Source organism: Rhipicephalus sanguineus, chromosome 10 (assembly GCF_013339695.2).
Source record: "Rhipicephalus sanguineus isolate Rsan-2018 chromosome 10, BIME_Rsan_1.4, whole genome shotgun sequence".
Classification (NCBI taxonomy): Eukaryota; Metazoa; Arthropoda; class Arachnida; order Ixodida; family Ixodidae; genus Rhipicephalus; species Rhipicephalus sanguineus.
The window spans coordinates 149,093,430-149,118,969 of record NC_051185.1 but is presented as its reverse complement, the minus strand read 5'-3'; the positions used below and the strand labels follow the sequence as shown (position 1 = coordinate 149,118,969).

Genomic DNA, 25,540 nt, shown 5'->3' with positions numbered 1-25,540 from the left:
TAGGCTGACATATCCAAACAATTTTTTTTCTGTCAGTTAACTGCAGCATCAGTTGCAATGCACAATTCTATCTAGTGAAAGTCACTTTCCGTCAGATATGTTGTCATGGAAACACCATCGCCCACTTGTACACCTATTATGTTGTAAGGTGTGCCCAAAGGAAAATGTCACATACACATACGTTACATGAACGGTAATTTGGTGAGCTTGATATTGCCTTTAAATAGTAGAGAATTAAAACATACTTTCTCATTTCTAATTTTTAGCTATTTCAAACACACTGAAAAACAAAAATATTGCTTCAGGCTTACTTCTCCACATTGTGACCAGCAGCTCTCCATCTCCTCTACTGAAAGTCACACACACTAGTACAAGTGTTTGATAACAGACTGTTTATTTATTTTTTATCTATTTACAATGCCCCTAAGGGCCGTCGTGCAAGAATATTACATAGGAAGGGATACACACACACACACACGAAGGGAAAAAAGACAACACTAGTGCTGAAAATACAACTGCTATTATTACGTGTTACGCAAAAAATCTGAGATGTCTAAAATATGAAATTAATACATCTTTATAGCATAAACATTAACCCTTTGCGGTCCGTTGTTGGGCACTTCCCAACAGCCAAAATTGGTCGCCACGGTCTGTCGTCAGGCCTTGCTGGACAAGCTCTTTTGAGGTGGATTGACGCACGCGTTTTCTCAATGCATTATGCACCATCTCTAAAAGAGTAAGTAAACTTCTTTTACTTGCGCTTTGCTTTCTTTAGTTTCGGACAACAAAGGACGCAAGGTGGGTAAAGGTTTCGGACCACGAAGGGTTAAATATAACCCAAATATGAAGTTTAGACATCAAATATGATTACTTGAAATACTAAACACACACACACAAGGAATATGGAATGAATACATACGAGCAGTGGGTAGATGCAGTAATACATTAACAACACAATTATACAAAATAGGTTAATATATATGTACATATCACAACAGGTATACTCGGCGACAACTTTTCTTGACAGCACTGTGGAAGCTACAGAACCTAAGTGCATGCCTGCTACCGAGCCAAAAAATAGCACTTAAGCATACTGATAATTTTCTCATTTACTTTGCTGAAATAAATGCTGCTTTATTTATTATGATAATAATGAGAACTAACAGACAATAATGCCAAGGAAAGTATAGGGGATGTTATTTGTAGTAATTAAGATATAAATGGAGAGAAAGTAAAGTGGACGAAAAGATAACTAGCCGCCTGCTTGTAAAAAAATCACGTGCTACGTGACGCCAACAGGCAGAAAAAAACAGTGTTCCACACTCGCTGCACATATACCCAGTAAAGTGGATGGGAGGATGACCATCGCTGTAGCTCAGTGGTAGAGCATCGGACGCGTTATTCGAAGGTCGTAGGTTCAGTCCCTGCCGGCAGCAGGTTATTTTTTCGTATACTTTGCTTTCTTCCCATTTATATCCTAATTACTACAGACAACATTCCCTGTACTTTCCTTCGCGTTATTGTCTGTTAGTTCTCATTATTATCGTGCCTAACAGAAGAATGAGCCCTTAAAAGTCATCTTCTTTATTTATTATGAGACTCAAACAGTTGCGGGAAGTCGTAGGTAAAATACAGTTATTGCTCACATTGCAAGAATGCCTTTCTTTTCTTTCCATTCCTTAGACAGCACCACCTTTTCAGCACGCCTGTTTTCCAATGTAAACATGGCGTCCGTGACGTAGTGGGTCAGTGTGCGGCCCCAAACGCGCTGTTTATTTCTCCAAGAAAAATATACTCGTAATATGACACAAAAATGTGCACTGAACAATCGACATGTTTCTCCTATTTGGATTTTTCATGTACTATATAACTTTCTAAACGCGTTAACGATGTGAGCGAGCAAAACGAAATCAGCCGCAAGCTGCCGTATTAATTGCAGAGCAACACGAATGTGTGGAAGCCCTGCCTCCGTAGCCTTCGCTCCACTGTCAAGATAAGTTGTCGCCTAGTATAGTAATATTTAATCTGCTAGGTTGAACCGTTTTCTTGCAACAAGACTTGAAGAGATGGTAAGCTAGCCTCAGCTCCTGTGCATGATGGTAGGTTATTCTGTTCACGATGAGTCACAGCGCAACCACCGAGACAAGGACTGAAGGAAGGACAAACAAGGACGTCCTTGTCTCGGTAGTTGCACTGTGCTGCATCATGCATCATCAACTTGCCCGAATTTTCACGTTGTTCCATTCGATTAATGCTGGAGGTATTAATTATTTTGCGTAAAGTGATGAGCAGAAAGTTATGCGTTTTACTTTTTTATCGTAGTCCCGACACGGGAAGACTGCTGGGGATAGTGAAAAGAAGCCGGTGCTCGTAGTGCGCGAGCAAGCGCAGCCCTAGTTTAATTCAGTCAGATATTATTGTCAACATCTTATCCCGTCACAGAAACTTGGTAGAAGAGGCACTGGAAGACTGTCTTCAAGAAAAACAGAACACTGTTCTTTACATCCATGACAACATGAGACCAAAATGCTACATGTACATGCAGAGAAAATTCTTACTTGAGTGACTCATCACATGATGGACGGTATCATCTGTCTGGAAGCTGCTCAGATGGCGCTTATGAAAGGCACTCGATGTGATTACATTAGCTCGGCCTTGCCCAGCCACGCTGCTCGTGAAGTCGGCACTCACTGTCTACCTTCCCTTAAGAATTCATGCACTGAAAGTCAAAGTCTTTCACATCCACTTCTAGGGAAAAAGTTCCGACTGTGTCCACCGGCACTCTGTATGCTCGACACGAAATCTAGGCTGCACATCCACGGACCAATCTGTCTGCATACCCTGGTTTACACAAGGAGTAGTCTGTACACCTGTAATATGATAGAAGCTTCAGTTAGGTGTGCCCTGCAACTATTGCAAATCAGTTCTGCGGGAGGTGGTGGAAGAATTGAAAAAGAGAAATTGAGAACCACCCATTTGTAGCAAGAACCCACAAGGAAATCCGTACGGATTTCTCAGAAAGGAAGCTTCTTAGTCGCCGAAAAATTTGTCCTGGTGCGGGGATCGAACCCGGGACCAACACCTTTCCGGGGCGGTCACTCTACCAATTGAGCTAACCAGGAAGCTAGCCATTGACAGCGCAAGGGCAAATTCATTGACAACTCAAAGCATGTGGACATATATTACTGCATAAAAAGCATCCTACCAAATGCACTACCAAGTATGTCAGAATTCAATGTATGTTCGTGAAGGCATGAAGGCCATTCCATGGACCTTTTTCCAAACTCATGTGACCCTTTAGCTACAGCCAGCCGAAGAGCCAGGATGAAAGCGTACAGCTTTCGTTATGTTATGCTACTGCCATGTATTTGAATGGCTGTCACGACAGACGCCAGCATCACAAAGCGTTTTCCGGCTGTTTTAGGTCAGCAATTATTGTGCAAGCTTATATCTTTCAATGCGTGCTAATTTTCTACCATCATGCTCAGAGAGTCGAAACATAGGGTAAGTCAGTAGTTTCTTATGGCATTTGTCACTGAAAGCGTGTTGCCAGAACGGGCATTTTTGTGTTTACTATAGATTTAGGGCTTACCACAACTCCTTGCTCACATTTTGCCGAAATTTCTCGCATTACAATTGTGACCTCTTGACTCAGCGTCGTTACTTGTCTAGTTTCTCAAGTAAAACTGAAGATTAATCACCGTTGGTGCTTCGCAAACAACCAGTTCCCAGACTCCAATCTCGAAGGCGATACTTAAGCTACATGCAAATGCCGACATAGGAAAAAATGTCGAAATTCGCGTCAAATCTGCATATTATGGTTAGAATCGTTCGTTATAGCACTTAATATGGTCAATTGATTCATTTGTAAAGAAAAAGGCTGTTTGATTACCTTTTTCTGTGATCATCGAGCCGAATTCGAGGGCTAAACCTATTTTGGCGTATGCATGGTTCTAAAGCATAGCCTTCAAGATGTACATTTGCTGGCATCTTTTTTTTTCTTTTTTTTGCCATATGCTGATGGCTGTAAAATCCCCGTGAAATGCTTGACAAAGGTTCAACTGTATGCGCACTGGCCTGTCCCAACTGATCACTGAAAAAGTAAGGAAAAAAAAATTTCACCATCTCCCACTAAAGGGAACCATGCGGGGATGCGAAGGAGCGCATGGGTCGACTTAAAGTTCCGTTCATCACGGGCACCTTGCCCGATGTTAACGCGTCCTTGCATGTGGAGCACACCATGAATTCACTGTAGTTGCCGTTGCTGTAACTCGTCCCGAACTCTTGGAGCACGCCATGCGGGTTCATTGTGCGTCTGCAGAATCTCATTCCCCGACGCCATCACGTGATTGCTGAGAGAGTGTAAGGGGCAGAGGCCACAGAATCTTACCCAGCCCCTTACACAGGCCCGAAAGCGCTAGCGCATGCCAGCACATGTGGTTTTGTCTGCGTTATGCCAAGCTAGGACAGCATACGGCAGCCCGGGCCCCTAAAGAGCTCTGCACGTATCATCATCAAGGCGGTCAAAGAAGGCGGTCAAAGACGAAGAAGACTTCTCCTTGACGCGAGCGCGCGCTCAATATGTTACAGATGGTTATGGTAGGTTTTAGAAAGCGGACGGTAGCCAATGGAACTACGGACAAAGCCCAGCGCAAAAGCTGCTTCGCATCTAAAATTCGGAAAACAATTCCAGATGACGCCTTCACATTCCTATGGACGTTTTCCGGCCAGTGCGCCCTCTCACCAAACTTCGCCACCAGGGGAATTCGCGGCACTGCAAATTTGGAAAAAGGCCCATTGATCAAAATGCAGAGGTGCAGGGCTGGCTTTGTTAAAAAGTAGCAATCTGGTAGACGAAACTCCCAGCTGAATGCTCTCCGCGAGCATGCAGCAGTTAATGATGTTTTTGCAAGTGGTATAGTTGATCATAAAGCACTCACAGAAAAAAATTGGGGCCAGCACGAGCTAATTAAAAATTTGTTCGGCCACTTATAATTGGCAAAGGACAAACTTTAGCGCAGCAATGCTGAGAGCCCTCAAGTATAGAATGCCACAAGATCTTAATACAGGCTTAAAAGTCCCTGTGCGGTGGTTTTCGCTTATTAAAATGCTTTCACTCTGGCAAGAAAAGAAAAAAAAAGCATTCTGACATCTTTCAAAGTGCTGCAAACAATCCCAAACAATGTAACTGAAGCAAGGTGCACACAGCATCGTCCATTAGGTACTAAGTGGTTCAGAGAATAGACCACACTGCTCACCTTTTGATTCCTTTCTTTCCAAGGCCATCTGTGTTGCCGCATGATGCTTGCCACGGTAGTCACAGCCAAGGAGGTGTAAGCCATTTATGGCGAGCTGTTTGAAATTTGTAGAAAAAAATTAATGTCTGTCCATAAAAGGAATAGACACTAGCAGCATAGCGTGGCTGTCCATGTGTCCTTGAAATCACCTTCTAATGTTGACTACAGGTCATTCAATGCTAAGTGTCACAACCACGCTCTCAGCGATCTTCAATAGATTTTCTTTATTCAAGCTGGCGAAGCCAATCTCCCGCTCTGTCTGCCATTAGCACGGCAATGTCTTTCGCACTCTTTTAATTGTATGCATGTTTTGTGCGTCTCTTTCTCAATTCTGGTGACGATTTCGCGGCTGAAAAACCTCTCAGTGATTCAAGAGTCTCGAATTGCTGTGAGATATTTCACCCGAATCTTGAATCGCTGCGCGCAGAGGTGTGGCAGCACGCCCTTACAGTGTAGAGGTTCCAGGGTGTTGTCTACAGCGTCCCATGCACAGACTGATTGAAGTTACGTCGGCAAGACTGGCAACCTTCAGCAAACACTCAAGCAGCCCCGTACGATGTAATAGGGAACACTCTGGCCAAACGTGAAGAAGCAACTTGCCATAAAATAGACTGGGATAACGAAAAATAAAAAAGAATCTGGACCTCCTGGCTTTTCTCAAACCTCTGACAATCCAGACAACTGCGCATGCACTTCATTGCCATGACATCAACTTCCCACATGTGTACGCACGTTGCCCTACGTCACATCTTTAAGCAAACAAAACATAACCAGACTACTTCCACCTTCGTCCTCAACATGAATAAGGCTCTCGTACAGGAGCTGAAATGCCTTCGCTTTTTATTAACTTTCATGGTCGGTGTCCACGTTTAACTGTTGTCAAGTTGCTATGGTTAAGGGGTGTCTGGATTCGTCCACCACAGCCTCCATGTATGCTTTCCTGTGATCATTATACCATATAGGTCAAGTAGCACACTTTTACGAAGACAAAAGTGACAAGAATGACAAGACACTTGCAACTTCACCTGCACGGTATGATGATCAATCACCAGATGACTGTGCACTGCTGAATTTCAGGGTGCTCGTGCACCCCTAAATTTGATCAGAGCACCGCCATATCCTGCAACCATAATCAATCGGCAAGACTTATAATAGAAGCCAAATCTATTTGGGAACGTGCAGGATCCTGTGTTAGTATAGCTTCATTGACATTATTTGAGAAAGAGAAACAGTTTTGAGTGCCCAGCGAGTTGTAAGGCACAGGTGATGCTCCCCACATTTTTCGAAGAAACAAGTTGAAAGTTGTGATGTGGGTGTCCCGTCTCCACATCTTCAAAGCACATCCACATCGTTGTCATGAAGGAAGGCATACTTCAATATAGCACACACAAAACGGCACTGAGTCATCTGTATGGGACAGCACAATTGTTCAGCACCGAGGAAAAACTCACAGTTCTGCCGTCATGCTGAGTGCCAGAGACAAATCCAGGTGCACGTTCGGTAGTGTGACGAACCGGCATGGCGTCGCGACGGAGTCGTCGTAACTTGTAGCCAGCTTGTATCTGAGCTTCAAGCCGGCCCTCGAAAGCGTCTTCAGTAAAGTGCAATGAGCACACCCTGCGTCTTTTCTCGCTCAGAACTCCCAACACTTTCATCCACATCTTCTTCCGCTCATTCTCAGCTGGAAACCTGTAGAATGATGCCGACTGGAGGACAGTCTTGCCACTTGCATTTGGGCACCCTGGGACTGCACAACGCTGCGTCTTGATAGCCTGCGCAGGTGGTTCAGCACAATTAAGGAGAAGGGTGTCGCAACAACAATGCAATGAGGTGAGAAACTAGCAGCGCTTTAGGCGCTGGTAGTATCTCAAGCTTAGTTTGTATAGCATGAGCAAATCGAGGCTCCTCACAAACATTTGTGAGTGTGAAGAGAAGCTTAACCATTTGTATCTCAGCGTCCACATATGTGGACAGAACATATTAGCAAATTTTGATTAAGCTAGCATTGCCTTAAAATAGATTTGAAATTTCGGCATTACCCCATGCAGGAGTAATGCCCCCGTCTCAAATCAATTTTAAGGCAAGGCATTGGCCAGGTCAGTCATGATTCGCTAATACAGTGATGCTACTGGCTTAGGCCACTTTGGAGCAGCTTTTGGAGCAGGCAAAATTGCGTTTTGGAGCAGCAAAACTAGCTTTTGGAGCAGGTGCTCTGCCTTCAACAATTCATTCTGAGCTGAAGAATTCTTAAAAAAGTAATAAACATCGACCACAGCAGCGTCGACATCCGAGCCAACAGCACTCAAGCCACGGGCAAATGAGTTGTGCACTTTGTGCAAGCAGCACTCTCCTACATCTATGATGTCAGGGTATGCTTCCTGCATCTTTTTTCTGAAGCTTTTCATTGCATTAGGGCCATCCGTAGAAAAGCAAATGACATTTTTCTGCGGGAGGTCCATCATTGCTCTCCGCACTTCACTAGCCAAAATTTCCGAAGTGGCATGCAGAGCCCAGCTAGAAAGACTGTAGGTATTCCACAACTCGCTGCATTTTGTTGGAGAAATGCCTAACTACAACATCAAGTTGTTGGCACCTCTGTTCAGGAAGAGAGGTCTCGTCAATGCTAACAAATAAAACCACATCCGGCTTGTTCAGCTCGTCAAGCACAAGTTTCTTGAAATACGGCCCGAGGCCATTGCTAACTATGTAGGATGCCTTGAACCTCTTACAACTAAACTGCTTCGCTGTTTCGGTATCTCCAAATAACTTGGGAAACAAGGCAGTTGCTGTGTCGGCCCACGAGTATGGGATGCCCTTGAGAGTCATGCCAAGCACAAACAGAGTTTCTGCGTTTGTCACGCGGTCACACTGCAAAACGTTCCATGGACTGCCGAATTCCAAAGTCGGCTGGATCGTTTTCGGCCGCTGCAGCCCACCTGAAGTTCAGTCTCAATGACGACTGGTAGCATCAATGTGCTGTTTCATGGCTGCATGTCGCTTGACTGCTGCTACGCCATGTTGCCTACAGTTGATGCTTTGATTACAAAAAAAAAACACAAAACGCAGTTCCTTCGTCCGCTTGACAACACCATATTGATACAGTATAACCTCATTACAGCAGACCTAGTGAAGAGGATTTTGGTCTGTTGTAAAGGGAGTATGCAAAATCCAAGTACTGTTACAACAGACTTTCATGTAAACACTGAATGGGTCTGTCGTAACCGGAGAGAATTACGAGTCACAAACATGCTCTTATTTTTAACGGGGGACCAAAAAAAAATGCGATTTTTGGAAAATCGCATTTTCAGTTTCTGTAGCCCATTTCTATCTGATTCTAAAATATCTAAAAAAAAATTTGTTTTGCGTCTGCCGACTTGGCGAAAATTGCGGAAATATAAAAAAAAAAAGAGTTTTTACGCCACCATTTTGGGCTCGTCGTAAAGAGCATTTCTCCACGTTCAAGTTCTCCGTTTCAGCTGGCTCCTCCATTCAGTAACAAGCGTACGAAAAACACGTTTTGGCTGCTTCTGCGGTATTACCGCAGAAGCAGCCAAAACGTGTTAATGCTCGCTTCGGGATCGTCGTCTGCTGCTTGCGCGTCGCGAGGTCGTGGCTGTCGAAAAGTGCGCTACTTAGTGACGCGTTCGCACTCGTTCTGTGTTTACGGGTCGACGATAATTTGGAACGCTTTAGTTGGGCAGCTGCAAGCGGAAGCTCAATCATCAGATTACGATGGCGCGCCGCACTCGTCGCGAACATCGCAGACGTGCGACTAATAGCGTTGACTCGTTGGACCCGCTGTTCGAGGTTATTCTTATCAGCACTTCGAAGCTTATGACGAACACCACCGCGGGACAACTCCTTGTACTCGCAATCGAGCATGACGTACTTTGAAACATTGGGCACCGCGGCCACGCACATCGCAACCGAGCTTTCTACTCGATGTCGTGGCTAGGCCTAACTCTGTTCACGGTGCCGATGTACGAGCGAAATCCGAACTTTGCGGGCAAGAACATCGCGCTAGCGGACATGCGAAAACGAAGAAGCCGTAATGTCCTTCGTCTCAAGCCACGAATCGCATTGCCGCTGGCTCCTCAGAACCGCGGATGGGCATTTTGCGCATCGGCAGCGGACCCCCCGGCCAAGCTCGCCGCGCAGCGACCGTGCGGAGAAGCAGTGGCAGCGGCTCGCAGTTTCGCGTGTCAGCGTCCCAAACGCAACACCGCAACACCAAGCACGCTGCGCGCCGTTTTTTTGTCGCTACAGCTAGGCATAGCTGATCATTGACAGACCGGGGATCGGTGGCCTTCGTTCTTAAATCGGTACGTCGATATCCGCGGTGCGCTGCCAGGGGGGTGAAACTTCGCGGTTTTTCTGTCCCGTGACCGCAGCGATCCTAATGTTTGGGGGCTGTACTATACCTACGAGCATAAATGAACGTTCTTGTTCCATTTTATATTTATTACCAGTTTACTTATTAACTCCGGTGTTTTTAATACGCAAGTGAACGGAAAGGTTGCAGTTCGGAATTGCGAAAATACGAGCGCCACCCGGAGTGGAAAACGGGTACTGCACCGTGTTATCTCTCACGGCGAAAAAGGGGCGTTTCTTCTCATGCGCCCGTGTATGCTGCGGCTTACGGTGTCCCAAAGGCCGCTTTTACCACTGTAAAGTTTGTTTCAGCGTAAGTGGCAAAACCCTTGCAAGCTTGAGCGAAACAGACGCATGAATGTATTCGCGCCGTTATCACAAATCGTGCTGTGCTGAGCGGTGTCAAAATTCTTCACGCCGTAGCGGCATAAAATGCTTTCGGATCCGCGGCGGGCGAAAGGTACGATCTGCATGCTGCTCGTTTTGTTTTTCTACGCCTGCACGGCATATCAGGATACGGTTGCAGCAGTAGCTGTGTAATTTAATTAAGCATACACGTGCGTAATTTATTTATTACATTCTGATTGTCTGCTTTTGTTTTTGTGTTGTGTTTTTTACTGTATGAATGGTACGCTTAGGCAATAAAAGATTCAAACAAGCTATGCTCTTTATTTCTGTCTAATTTATGTGTACACGTAAACAAAAACACAGTCTTACTTAGAATAAGTGGTGCGAAAATAGGTGGATGGTCAAACCATCATCAATTAGAACGCAACGATTGTCGTTTTGATCATGTGGCGGGTTGCGCAACAGGAAGACGGTCGCGCGCTCGCCATCTGAATACCTTCAACTCGCTCAGTTTGGCTTGCTGGTGCATCCCAATTGAATTTGGCGCTAAATCGCTCCCCCGCCACTCGGATCCTCAGTCCTCATCAAGATGGCGTCCCCCAGTGCGTGTCTGCAATGCGCCGCCATGTTTTAGCACCGCCCCCAAACACCAGGTGTTCGTCTGGCGCTGCGAGCGAATATCGCGTTCCATGGAAGGTATAGGAAGTTTCACTCCCCTGGCGCTGCTCCCGTCCCGAAAGTATGCTAAGCGATGTTTGAAGTTGGAAGTTAATGACCGTGGTAGAAAAGTCCGCTCTAAAGGAGTCCTGACCGCCTTGCTGGCCTGAAATTTCAGTCAATTATATCCGAATTTCCGTTTTACCAGAATCCGTTGTAAACGAAGCTCAATCAATGGAACTAATACGGAGGTCGGCATAACGCCGCAAATTGGTATGTGATATCCGAATGTCTGTTGTAAACAGATCCGTTGTAACAAGGTTATACTGTATTTTGTCTCCATTTTCATCACTCTCATGGAGAACGTCCGCGTACGTCTGCGTACAGCGCGATGTCGCTCTCAATGGGGGAACCTTATGTAGTTAGTTTCATTTCTGAAAGTCAGAGTACACCCCCTTGGCGCAAGCTTGGCGCAGAATCGCCAAATTTTGAGGAAATGTAGCAGGTTGTAGCAGCCAGGGCACTTTGGCGCAGTATGGCGCAATTGGCGCAGCGGTAGCATCACTGCTAATATGTTCAGTCCACATATGTGGACGCTGGGATACAAAGGGAACATACACACACTAAAGTGGAATCCCGTTATAGCGAACCTCAGATTAATGGTTTTTTCACATTAAAGGGGCCCTGCAACACTTCCTGAGCGTGGTCGGAAAACACTGCCAAAATGGTACTCGAGGCTTCTGAGAACGTGAGCCAAACAATATAGCTCAGTACATGGCCTGGAATTACAAGAAATTTTCAAAGTTAGCTAGAAATCGCTCTTCTCTCGACAAAATGATGCCATAAACCTAAAGTCCACAGCCATCGGCTGATTTGAGCATAGTCAAGCTGCGTAGTTATTGTGGCTACCATGGGATGCCGCGACATGCCCGCACTGCACACTGAAAGTAAGCCATGCATTTAAAGAAAAAAAAGAGAAAGTGCTCAAGGTCATGATGCGTGCTGATGGACATAGCTTCTGGCCCCCTTGTTATCCCCCCCTGCATAGTTTTCAGCACGCTCGCTGGTACAAAAGGTGAGAGCAAGCACTTTAAAGCATTTGACAAATCCCTGTAACTCTGCTCATAGTTGACGGATTCTCAGCATTTTTGTGGCAGTCGACTCGTGAGGCCATTAACTCCTTTAAAGGGACACTAAAGGGAAATATTAAGTCGACGTTGATTGTTGAAATAGCGGTCCAGAAACCTCGTAGTGCTACTTTTGTGCCAAGGAAGTGCTTATTTTGAAATAAAATCACGTTTTAGTGGTCCGCATCGCGTTAGCGCACTTCAAATCCCCCGCCTGAAATCAGTCTTTCAGACGTCACTGCTGGCGTGCCCAACGTTGCCCGCCTTTACTGCGCGGCGGCGTGCAATGGCGGCGTGCGCCATTCGGGCATCCGGCAACATCACATGCATGTGGCATTTTGTCGAACTTTCTGTCAGAGCGACTTTCACGAGCGCGCAAAACACACGCGGCAGTACGCGATACCGAAACTACCACTGAGACGCAACCGCTGAGCGAAGCAGGGCGCCGGGAAAAGCGCAGTTCGGCGAAAACGGAACTTTTGAACCACGCGCGCCGTTCCCCGTGGCAACGCCAAAGAGGTTCTTTTTTCCATGAATCAAACAGAAACGAACAAACAGCATTTTATTGCGTCTCTTGATACACGGAAGGTTCTTTTTTTATTGCTGCTAGTTTGATTACTAGTGATTAATCGTAGGCAGACTCTCATACGTCATCGGGATCATTTTCAAAACGTGCCGCTTGTGGCGCTCATCGTGTGATACATTTAGCTTAGTTTCTCGGTAAGTAGGGCACTGCTGTTGATAATATTGCCGTTTTAGACGTTGTCATACATTGAGCTTTCACTCTGACATAAATTGTTATTTGCCTTTAGTGTCCCTTTAATGATGTCATTCGGTGATTACTTGGGAAAGTGTTACAGGGCCCCTTTAAGAAATATTTCAAAAATTCACCGACGATTACGATACTGCCTAATGAAAATTCTGAGTGCAGCTGTTTAAGAGGCTATTTTGTATATTTGTACTCAGTTTACATTAAGAAGAGAATGCCGTGAGTAGCATGACTAGAGCGGACAATTTCGTGCAGCCCATTTGACATCAACCGTCGCAGACGGAGCGTAGCGCGACTGCCTGACTAACCGGGAGACTGGGGGGGCAGCATGCGGGCGTGTTCCACAACAGCCCCTGCAGACAAGCCTCCATTCATGCAGCGCTTTATTTCCATGTACGGTATCGGCGGACGTCCTTGCCGTAACCTTAGTGATGACATCATCAGCGACCGCATGATGGCGTGCACTACCGTGGCGCTGCGGGTGGCCGTCGTAAAACCTGTCTTGCCGCTGTTGTTCCTCCTCCTCGCTATCACTGTCTTTCGTCCTCCACTGCACTCCGCGTTTGCTTTGCCGGTTACGACAACACCAACGCCGCTCAATGCAGGAACAGGCCTAACAGCTGCGCTCTAAAAATCCCCTTCCAGATGCCCATAGGTTCAATGTAAAAATATTTCACTAATTTCAGAACACGGAATGTTTCAGAATAATGTATCGAATTTTATCGCCCTCATATCTCCTAAACCACCTATGATATTTTATGAACATTTCAAGCAAACACGCGCATCAAGTTCAGAAATCTGTCAGGATAAGCAATACCAAATGCCGCAGTGCTACAAGCCGCAGGTGCACCACAAAATAAAAGAACAATCCCGTGCTCCTCTCCGTGCTTTTCCGGTATCCCCCAGCGTTGGTCGTGATGTCCCCAGCCACGTCTGCTCATGTCACCCACAAAAGAAACCTATTTGTCAGCTTGCAGGTATGCCTGTTTTCAGTGCATTCTCCTTGCACGGCAAAGGAAAGAGCAAAACGAGCGAGGGCCACATTACCTGTAACTCCACTAATACAGCCCCATTTCGAAAAACGCTCGATCATTGGTGCATATTTCAAATCTCCCAAAAAGGGGAAGGGGGCACTTGCTCGGGTAGGGGTGCTTGCTCTCGATTTTACGGTAGGGGACGTTAATTGTGCTCTTTTATGTGTATTGTAGTAATTGTGATATAGATGTGAAGAAAGTAAAATGGACGAAAAGACAACTTGCCGCCGGCAGGGACCGAACCTGCAACCTTCGGATAATGTGCCCGATGCTCTACCAACAGAGCTACGGCAGTGGCCGTCCCCCGTCCACTTTATCAGGTATTTATGTGCATGCAAACCTGGGAGTGTTAGTCAGCACCGCTACGAGCGGTGCTGACTAACAACGGGAAGAATCAGTATCCAACACTGACATGTCAGAGTGCATAAGAAAGATGCGCACTTTCACTAGCAGATGCAGCAATGTCACCGAGGTAGTGGACAAGAATGTGGACCACTTTGAACAGTTCGTCCTGCAACAGTTCAGCTGCACACGCCAGGCAAAGATAACAGACTTCTTCAAGTAAACATGCACTCATTCAGGAATACTTCTAGGTTTTTTTTGTTTTTTTTACCACGCTTGTTAGAGAACAATGTGTTAACGGATAGTATGTACCCGGTAAAGGTAGGCAGTTCATTTTGTTTCATTTAAAAAGTTTTTGTGCGAATTTTAGATTTTTTTGCTATCATGACTTTTCAAAATAACAAACAATATCTGGCAGTCCCTTGAGATTCGTTGTATCGAGATTTGACTGTACTCCTGTGTGAGCTGCTGACTATTATCTCAGCTAAAACAACAGTCTCAGAGCGCGTAAGGGTCATCACTGAAATATCACCAACGAAGGACGAAAGGCATACTTCGATTTAGCAGGCTCAAAACTGCATCGGAGACATCTACAAGGAACTGAAGACTTCTTCAGCGTCGAAGTATACTCACAGTTTTGTCGTCTTGCACCTGCCAAGTGCCACCAGCATCTCCAGGTGCATGTCTGGCAGCGTGAAGTGTAGGCACGGCGTCACGACGAAGCCATCGTAACTTGTAGCCAGCGTGCATCCGAGCTTCATGACAGCCCTCGAAAGCGTCTTCACCAAAGTGCAATGAGCACACTTTGCGGCCGCTGTCGTCTAGAATGCCCAATGCTTTCATCCACACCATCCTTCGCTCCTTCCGAGCCGGAAAACAGTAGAATGATGCTGTTTGAGAGGCAGTGCTGCCATTTGCATTTGGGCACCCAGGGACTGCGCATAGCTTCCTTTGTCTGATAACCTGCACAGGTCATTCAGCAAACAAGCACGAATAATGAAATGGGCATTGCAACAACAATGCATAATAATAACCGCTGAGGTTTAACATCCCAAAACCCCGATATGATTGTGAGGGACGCCGTAGTGATGGGCTCCGAAAATTTGGACCACCTGGGGTTATTTAATGTGCACCTAAATCTAAGCACACAAGCCTCAAGCATTTTCACCTCCATCTAAAATGACAACACTGCAATGGGGATGAGAAACAAGCAGCGCTCCGAGAACCTTTGCGTGCATAGCATGGGCAAATCGAGTCTGCACACAAGCATTTACAAGTGCGAAGAGTAGCTTTTGCATAAACACACTACTCATGTGAGAATTGCCAACTTTATCTCAGCTAAAACGATAGCCTTGGAGCACGCAATTTGACAGTTTGCCCCTGTAAGTGAACGCTGTGTCATTTGTAGGGATGCACTCAACACCACCAAAGGAAGGGAGAGAGGCATATTTCAATTGAGCAGATTCGAAATGGCACTGGAGGAAACTGCATACAACAGTGCAATTGTTGAACGCCGAGGTATACTCACAACTTTGTCATCGTGAACATGCCAAGTGCCACCGACATCTTCAGGTGCGTGTTCGGTAGCGCAACACATTGGCACAGCGTCGCAACGAAGCCGTCGTGTCTCGTAGCCGGCATGCACCTCAGCTTCAAGCCGGCCCTCGAAAGCATCTTCACTAAAGTGCAAAGAGCACACCACTCCGTGGCACGTGTCGCTTGGAACTCCCAGCACTTTCATCCACGTCTGCTTCTGCTCATTCTGAGGTGGAAAATCGTAGAATGATACCGACTGAGAGACAGAGTTGCCACTACCATTCGGGCATCCAGGGACTGCGCAACAACGCCTCCTTTGTATCACAGCCTGCACCAGTGGTTCAACCTAGAAGCACGAAAAATGAGAACAACACTGAATGAAGAAAATGTTACAACAACACTGAAATAAAGTTGAGACACAAGCAGTACTTGAAGCACTGCTAGCTTCTCAAGCTTTATGTGTAGTATTGGCCAAGGGCATACGGTGGCGCCATCTGCCAAAATGTGTTCGTGACGTAAAAAGCGACATCACATGACACCAGCTGCGATGTGCTCGATGTCTCCAGTGGTTCAGCCCATTCATCCACGACTGTTTTGATGTTTCAAGCATTTTATGTGCGTACCTTAGCTGCAAGACAACTTGATGTGCATGCCTGTGAAGGCTTTTAGTGAGCAACGGGTGGCATCGCTGTGTCATCCACTCTCGTAGGAACATGTGCATGCGACACTGAGAATGACGGATGTAAAGAGGACATTTGCGTAAAGGGGAACTATCATGAGATTTCTATAGTAAACTTTAACTGGAAGTACTCACAGATCCCATGTGCATTTATGTTTACTCAAACAAGCGCAAATGCACGCACCTGTCCTTGGCTTTTGCGCGGACGGTGTGTGGGCGAGAGATGTCAGTTCGATTCATGTTGACAGCTGTGCGTGATTTGCAGGAACGCTTGGTCTGATTTTGAGTGTGTAATTAAATGGACGATGCATCCATGCTTTGATACTGGTATACGGTTCGCATGTCTATTAATAAAAGCAGCCACGCACACTATGGCCGCAACAACAGTACTGTTTCGCAGTGCCTGTCGTGGTGAGTGTGGCTTGCCATTTTCGCCAGAATTATCGCGGGGTGATTTGTTTATCACCAGTTTGCATCGCTTGCTCGACTCTTTAGTTGCTATCACCATATTGTTTCTTTTTCGGTGACTCCGTGGGTCTCTGGCATCAACCAAATCGTTGAACAGCAGTTTAGCATACTACTGTCGCTGACAGAAGAGGGGGGGCAGTGCACGAGGCTGACCATGTTTGAACGTGCATTGTAAAGGAATGGCGTGAGGACAAAATCACTTTCACTACCCTTGTGCTGCAAATAGCCGGAATAAAGCCTTGCCTCCAACGAAGTTGAAATCATGATCACGGGTTGAGAAAAAGAGACCATGGCATGTCTTATACAGTGTAAGCTGTTATGAGCTCACAAGCAGGCACGTAGGCAAGGGGGGGGCCCGGGGGGCCCGGCCCCCCCCCGAAATTCGTCCATCCTTTTATATTCCCGGGCAACTTTTTTTTCTTTTTGCCATGAAAAGACTTTCTTTCGAATAATTAGGCCTTGGGCCCCCCCCCGAAAAAAAAACCCTGGCTACGTGCCTGCTCACAAGAGCCGACTTTGGTGGCAATGTCATATGCCGCGGCGGCTGCCAGTGTCTGTTCTGCTATCCACCTCTTCATGCACTGGTATTGTGATTGTGACTCTGCTCACCAGACAACTAGCGACGAGCAAGGTGGCTGCAAATGTGCCCCGCTGCTGCCACCGCTGGTCATAAAGGTCATAAAAAGGCAGCGATGAGTAAACTCATGTCTAGGCACGTAAATTGAGCTGTCAAGGTGACTGCTTCGTTGGTGTCAGATGTGCTGGCTTAAGTCAAGTTCACTTTAGCATGTGTGGCACCAGCATGAAAAACACCGACGGCGTTGGCGGTAGCTTTCATCTTTCAGGGCGTTGCCTCATATGTGCTGCTACAAGAGTTTACAGCAGGCTCTAGAAAGGCCACTCCAGGAGCTAATGCTCTGCATGGGCCTTGCAAATTACCTTCTCTCGAAAACAACCCACAGCTGACTGTATTTGCATAAATGTGTGCACGTTAAACCACTACTTTACTGGCTCTGTACTTGAAGAGAGTGTCTTGAAACAGTTTCTGACATGGACATATAAGGCCGCTCCTCCAGCTTACGCTGTGATTGTGCTGCATGTTCCATGCAGACCTGGCGTTTTTTAACACATTCATGTTAAACAGCCCGTTTCGCAAAATATTCTGGTGTCGGTGTTGGCAGCGGCATCTCTTGTTGTGATCGAAAAATCAGCGTTGTCCATGAGCGAAAATTCGACGTGGGTGCAAATAAACAAATAATAAAAAATCTTTGGTTTGATTGGGATTGGGGATTTGAGCCTGCGACCCCTTCCTCTGAGGCGCAATGCGTTTAGCCACTTCGCCACCACGCGTACATCCTATAGCATAATAACAGCGAGCTATTTATATACACCACTTAGTGTTGGTGGTACACACATCTTGGAGGTCATTCAGCGGCTTGAAAGAAATCCCGCGAGATAGCGCAAAGGGCCCATGGGTGCACTTTCTGTGTTCCTTTGCGCCGCATGCATGGATATAGGAGCCGGTATGCGTCTGTAATTTGGCTTTCCTTGCGGCACGGTGAGAAGCGAAGCCAGGTAAGCAATTGGGAAGGCGATACGAACATGGTCTGATTACGTTACCGTGTCCTACTCTTGAAAGTGAAGCTCAAGCGTGCTCCGCGTTTTTTTTTTTTTAGCCATCCAAAGGCCAAACAGAAAGGTTCTGCGATGACACTGCTTTGGGAATAAAGTGCTGTCTTTTCCAGCCTGGCTCAAATAAAGGTCGTCAATTCCTATGTTTACAGACCTGAGAAGTACAGCATTGTACCAACCGAACATTTTAGCTCCAACACCATGGAGCTACATTTAGCTCCAACACCAACAACTTCATGGAGGTGCGCGCTACGCACCTGATAATGAACACAGTGCTGTTTCCCCATTTTCAGCTTTATCGGTCAAGCATCTCGCTACTGTGGCGTGTCTCATGGACACTGGGCTCGCTCAAACACGTCTGGCACAGCAGCAGCACGGAGCAGTAAACCGTGCTGTGATAGCAAGAAACTGAACTGCCTTGGGGATGAAAGAAAGTGCACTGCACTGGCGGCGGCATGGGCGAGTCACATGATGTCGCTTACTACGTCACAGCAACAGCAGTGCCGGTCTCTCCAGTGGTCGCCCTCGAGGCCAATAGCATGTGCAAACTGAGACTGCTCCTAAGCAAGTGTGAAGAGAGGCTTTCGCATAGACACACTGCTCATATGAAAGCTGCTGACTTTATCTCAGCTGAAACGTCAGTCTCGGAACATGCAAGATGATGACGTATGGTGTTTATTGGCGCCAATGGCCAGTTGTGGACAAAGAGTGTCAAGACTATGTAAAAGTGGACAAAATGTTACGATCAATGGTAGTGGGTAAATGCAGAGTGGTTGTAAAGAGGCCTAAAGCCTTCGGCACAGAAACTGCGTAAAATATACAGAACTGATAAAATCATGAAAGTGCTGCGGAGTGAATCTAAATGTAGTACAAATGGAGAAATATGCTGACGTGAGGCAAATGTGGGCACTAGTGCCTCACAAGGACCTTTGTGACAGTAAGGCAACAGTTTTTACCTGTATGTGACGTTGTACCACCATACGTTTGTAAGGACACACTCAAGGTCACCAAAGGAAGAGAAAGAGGCACGTTTCAATTTAGCAGACTCGCAACAGCATTGGACATACCTGCATGGAACAGTGTGATTGTCAAGTATTAAGGTACACTCACAGTTATGTCGTCTTGCCCCTGTGGAGGGCCATGGACATCTTCAGGCGCATGTTTGATATCGCGATGTGTTGGTACGGCGTCACGACGAAGCTGACGTGTCTTGTAGCCAGCTTGTGCAAGAGCTTCGCGCCGGCCCACAAAAGCGTCTTCGGTAAAGTGCAACGAGCACACTTTGTAGCTTCTGACGCTCACAACTCCCAGCACTTTCATCCACACCTTCTTCCGCTCATACTCAGCTGGAAATCTGTAGAATGATGCCGACTGAGAGACAGTGCTGCTGCCTCTTGCATTGGGGCATCCCGAGACTGCACAATACTGCCTTTGTTTCATAGCCTGCATAAGTGGTTCAGCACAGAAGCACAAATAAGGATACAGGCATTACAAGAACAATGCAATGAGGTGACAAATTATGGCAGTGCTTGAACAATCTTTGTGCGTACAGCATGTTCACGCATGTGCAGCATGCACAGATTGCTCACGAGTGTTTACTGGAGTGAACAGAAGCTTTTGCATAAACGCACTACTCGTGTGTGCACTACTCTACAACACAGAACAACATTCTTAACACAGATGCAAAAGGGCCGTCGACACCCCTACCATGCTATGTAGTGGTAGTAATTTATTTCTTTTTCTTTTTACGAATGTGTCTGCTTGAGCCAATATAAAAACTTGACGAAAAATTTAAACCAAATAATAAGCACGTTTTTGCTGGAGTGCGGTGCTTATTAGCAACTTCGTTTTTAATTAATCGCAGGTGAATGTGTGAGCACCACTACGTGGTAATGCCGTACTAGTAATTCAATTGCACAATTAACATTTAAAAATTTCTATAGCAGTGTTCAGCCCTACACTAAAGGCATCTCCAAACATCAAACTACATTATCTGTTACTGAAGACCAATGGTTTGAAAGGTGTTACAAGGGCACCTTCAATCACTGCCAGATGTCATGTTTTCGGAGACTGCTTTCTTGCAACAAGCTTTCTAGAGAATGTCAGTTCATTGATTTCTATTGAGAATTTCTTCCATTGATTTCATGAAATGGAGCACCTCTTCAACAGATGCCGAACTATGTCATGTGGCAGATCGTGTTCAGGTGAAAGATATCCAACTAGGCAATCTGAAATGCGCGTCGTTGCTTTTTTCTTCCTGGAGGAATTGAGACCTAACCGCATGTTATGCATGTTGGATGCAATGTTGCAGCCATGTGGATACAAATTTCCAAGTCATTTTGTAAACTGCGGGTTTAGTTTCACGTTAGAACAGTCCCCAGTTATGGAAGCAGCCCCCAATCCACTTACCGGCCAACCCAGATTTTCAGAAATTGCATCTGATATAACAACATACACCCTAACGTGGCAAGACCACATCCTAAATATAGTTACCGAACTGCACCACAATGGAAGGGAACACCAGCCTTGTGTTAGGGTCTGTTGAATTTGCACACGGTTCACGAATTACAATGCTTTACTTCACAATTCGTTTGAGCAACATAATGGTGACGCCTCTGTGCGGTGCTATTCTAGATTGAAAAGTTTGCGGAAAGCACAGGCCACTGTGAGTGTCAATGCTGATATTGTGCAATGACGATTTCTCCGTTGTCCTGGCATAAGATGATGCCGTGAGAAATATGACCGTTTTGCAGACAGCAATTGTGCCGCACCATTAATCAATAATGAGGGCACCCATGTAGGCGGCAGATGCCGTTATCTGTACATGACCCTAAAGCATTTCCCCAATCAGGCCCCTGAAAGTGGAATTCGGAGTGCTTTTGGAGTGCTGACAAAAAACGCCAGGCCTGCGCTGAAACAGCAGCACAGTCACAGCGAAAGCTGAAAGAGCGGCGTTTCTAGAGCCCGTTAAGCTCTCTTGGGGCTACAATACAAGTACACTAGAAAGGTACCCACTACGCCATAAATCACAATTTTTTTGAAGTTGGGAAGCACCTACTACGCCATTATTCGTCATTCTGCGGAGAAGCGAGGCGCCAGCTACACGTCTGTACGGCATTATGTGCACTTTGTTGACGCGACGACTGATGACGATGAAGAATTATGGCTCAGCCCTTTGTAATGGGTTGGAATCTTTAAACGGTCCACCAGTTATGTAATTTGCATTGAGTGACGCCCGGTCACTATTTCCCTCTCCCGTCATGCTATATAACATACGTTGACGTGGGAGAGAGACGGGGGGGGGGAGGCAAGGAACTTTACTGAGACCCCGAGGAAATGGATCATGCGCTTATGGGCTTCCATGGCAATCAATGCAAGTGCACTTGTGAGGAACCCACAACGCTATAAATCATTGTAATTTTTGAGAAGTAGGGCAGCAGGCACTGTGACATTTTTCGTCATTCTATAGAGAGCGTTGGTACCAGCTATACGCATGTAAAGCATTATGCGCACTTTGTTGATGCTGTGCCTGATGACGATGAAGAATTATGGCAGAGTCCTTTGTAATGGGTTGGAAGCATTCAACAACCTACTCGTTGCGCAATTCGCATTGTGTGACGCCTGGTTACAGAATTCGCGTTGTGCGACGCTTGGTGCTTATTTTACTCTTCTACCACGCTATACTGCATATGCTAATGTGGTTCCTTTCCGACATGAAGCCTGTATAGGACCTTTTTGCAAAGCAGTTTCAAGCACCGGCATGGCTCAGAGGTTGAATACTGGGCTCCCACGCAGAGGGCCCAGGTTCGAACCTCGTTCCATCCTGGAATTTTTTTCTTATTTCGTTTTTTTTTTCTTATTTCGAGCGATACTGGTTACGGACACCGGCGGCGGCGGCGACGGACAACTACGGCGCCAAAAACGGCCGGTGAAATGATTTCATAACAGCTTTCGCTGTAAAAGAAAATGTCAGTTCTACTAATGGCATGGCATTTGCGAGCGCGAAAAAGATTGGCTTTCCTAATAAAAATCACAGCATATGCTTGAAAAAGCCCACAACAGCAGCATCTAGAGGTGAAACAGAATACCTGCACCCCATGTCCACCTTCACATTCGTTACCAGTAGGCCGTGAAGTTGTGCCGAGGCTGCACAGGCTTGGAACAGTGCTTAAGTTAACTCGTGCAAAAAGTGCAGGTCAATAGAGCGCACCCTTTAGCCTGCATTAGAGCTGCGGTGAATGAAGCTTTAGGATCAGAACTCCTTAACTTGCACATTGCACGAAGCAGTTAGATTATGACAACAGCTGTAACATGACCACAGAATAAACTGCAGTAGGGTCAAACTTGGGCTGGTTATATCATGTTCATGAGCAGAAAAACAGCGGTAAAAAGACGGGACAAGAAAGGACACAGACCACGGCGCTGACCAACAACCAAATGTGTTTATTCCTCCATTCAGCTGACTGGAAAAATAAACATATTTCGTTGTTAGTCAGCGCCATGGTTCGTGTCTTTTCTTGTTCTGTCTTTTTAGCACTGTTTTTCTACTCATGAACAGAATAAACATTCTCTTTCCCATCGGCGCCTCTATGCAGCTCCAAATTCTTGTAGCTTTATTGGCCATATACACTGTAGTAAACGGTTCCCATTTGATAATGGCATTATACACATACAGGCAAACACAAAGACCTCACTTGGTGACTGCAAACACTCAATGTGAGGTGGGCAAACACTGCGTTCCCTACCGCTCCAATGTGTCTTCGAGATCTTTGATGTAATGTGGCCTTCAACACTACAGGTGCACACGAAGAACACAGAAACGAAGCCACCATCCCCTTTAGCATGCCCAGCCTTCAGATTACATCCAAGATTCAGCATGTGGCCTAGCTGCTCGGGGTGACAGCAAACCAGAGATGTGTGCTCACCTGCCTTCCCCGTGCCCTTATAGGCACCAGTCAGTGCAGTTTTCGATACAACAGTAGCGCCAAAACATAGCCTAGCGAGTATAAGCAGCCAAATTGAGCCCGGCAGCACAATTTTTGGGAGGTCACACATATTTACAACACCCCAGAGGGGATTATGTCGGCACCCAGGGAGCCTTCGTTGGAAAGGTGCATAGAAGGGAGCACTGATTTTTGGGCTAGTTGGTTTTCCATCGCCGATCACTTAAGCACGCGCAGACAAGGTCACCTCCCTTTGTCCTTGTTTGCGCGCGCTTAAGTGATCGGGCATAGAAGGGAGACGCTTGAGCGCGTCTAAGTGTTCTGCGAACGCCCCATTTTTTAGGTGTCCCTGGCGGCCGATGCCGGCGATACTGAGGCGGCAAATAAGAGCTACGTAGCGCCCTCTGGTCAGTAACGGGCGCACAGGAAGAGGCACGTCGCATCCCTCGCTTGCATGTTTCCCTATCTGAAGCCGTGTCATCGCCCGTTTCGCAGCTTATGCTTACAAGCTAGACATCAGTCGCATCCTCCATTCCCCCGCCCTCCCTCTCTTTCCTTTTCGTTTCTCTCTTCATGCTCCACCGCCTATCGTAGTCGCATTCGCTACACGCTCCGTCCTCTTTGCGCGTGTGTGGAAGCTCGCGTCTGCGGTCAGTTGTACAACTACTCCCCGAGAAAAAAGAAAAGTCAACAGCGGCTCCTTAGATACGCCTGTGTCGCGAAGAGTGCGCTAATACAAACTGCTAGCACACATGGATCGTGGTGAAGTCCCAGAGAAGTGCGCTTCAGACTTACTTTTCAGTGGTAATAGTCGGAAACGGCTCTTCGATATGCCGCAAATGACGTTAATTCTAGCATAAACAGGCTGTCGTTTTGTACTAACTGCAATGTCAGTTCATACGTTTAGGTGTTTTGTTGGTTTTGTGACATTGGTGGCTAACACGGCCCCCGAGACCACTTTTGTTCGTGTGATTGTCTCGGGGGTTATATATATATATATTTTTTTTCTTTTAACGCGTTACTTGCATGCATAAGTAGCTTCGTGTAAGCCACACCGCCAGAGCGGCGAGCACACAATGCCATTGTTTATGCAGACATGACAATCGTTGGGAGAGACGAAACATTTATTTCAAGTCACATTCTCACTAAGCACATACAAAAGATGGGTGCACTGCACAATGCAAGACAGCTGCCACATGTTGAGAAATTGCACAGTAGGAATAAATAGGCGATATTTAGAAAATTCTTACAATACAATAAATGTGCAGAAGACAGCATTAGCATCACAGAGGAAAAGGGGACTTCAGAGAGAAAAGGGGCCACTCGATTTAAGCGAATGAAGAATATGTATGACCATCCAAACACTAACTAGCTGAACGGCAAAATAGTGCGAAAGATACGGACATACTTTGATAGTTAGCTAATGACAACCACAACTTCAAAATTACATCTTGGAAAGGTGCAAAGGGCTACCTGTCGTCTCGCGGAATCCTGAACCACTTAGTCGTTGCACCACGCAGCGCAGCAGTAGCTGCCGTAGTACTTGACTCCGGACGGCATGACCTGGAAAAAGAGAAAAAAGTTTACCGTATTTTCTCTGGCCTTCGCGCAAATTGTCTCCGACGCACTTCTCAGCGCCCTTTCGCGAAAAACAGTCTCAAGCAGTTGCCGCAGTGAACACAAAGCAACCTTCGGTGCATGAACTACTGAGGCAGTATTTAACGAGAATATTACGTCGTAGCCACGGCCAACGAACACAGTTCTCATTTCTCAAGTTCTCTCTTATTCGGCTCTTAACATAGGCGTCAAGCAAACTGTGAATACCACAAATAACGATTCTAAGCACAACTGCACTCTTTCACACGTTTGCACACCCATGCAGTGAATTAGAACTGCGTGTAACGGCATTGAATGCACAAAGAAAACCTTACGACGCAAGCGGCGACTCATTTTTGGCGCCAAGAAACGATTTCTTCGCTAACGTGCTGCACAGCATTCAAGTTGCTATTTCTTAATGCAAAGCAGTTCACGAGCATCATACGCGAAGCGTGAAGCAGAAAGAAGCTTTCGGCGCTAAAACACAAAGTGCGTCAAATGTCAACTTAAAGCTGTAGCGACAAATACATTGCAAAGTAATGAAGGGAAAAAGAACCTAATGAAGGCGTTCTTACCAAGCAGCCGCCAAACAGAGTGAGTTCCCGGCAGACGATCCCAGCGAATTTCACATGCGTCGCCGCTCATGCCGCGTCGTCTTGCCATGCCGGCAATCCCTGACCATATATGGTCATGACAGCTACCAATCGATGATTTCGAACTGTCCAATCGCAGATGATAAAG

General features: G+C 46.3%; 1 protein-coding gene across 1 annotated transcript; it reads right to left on the bottom strand.

Annotated features, from left to right (window-relative positions):
• Window positions 1-1,905: 1,905 nt before the first annotated feature.
• Window positions 1,906-24,119, bottom strand: LOC119372567 (uncharacterized). The gene is made up of 7 exons (XM_037643043.2): window positions 23,999-24,119; window positions 19,371-19,703; window positions 15,474-15,827; window positions 14,579-14,908; window positions 6,749-7,069; window positions 5,259-5,352; window positions 1,906-2,870 (listed from the first exon to the last, which is right to left on the bottom strand). Exons 2-7 carry the CDS (start codon window positions 19,698-19,700, stop codon window positions 2,749-2,751), a joined length of 1,551 nt encoding a protein of 516 aa, XP_037498971.1. The 5' UTR covers window positions 19,701-19,703; window positions 23,999-24,119; the 3' UTR covers window positions 1,906-2,748.
• Between the last annotated feature and the right edge of the window lie 1,421 nt (window positions 24,120-25,540).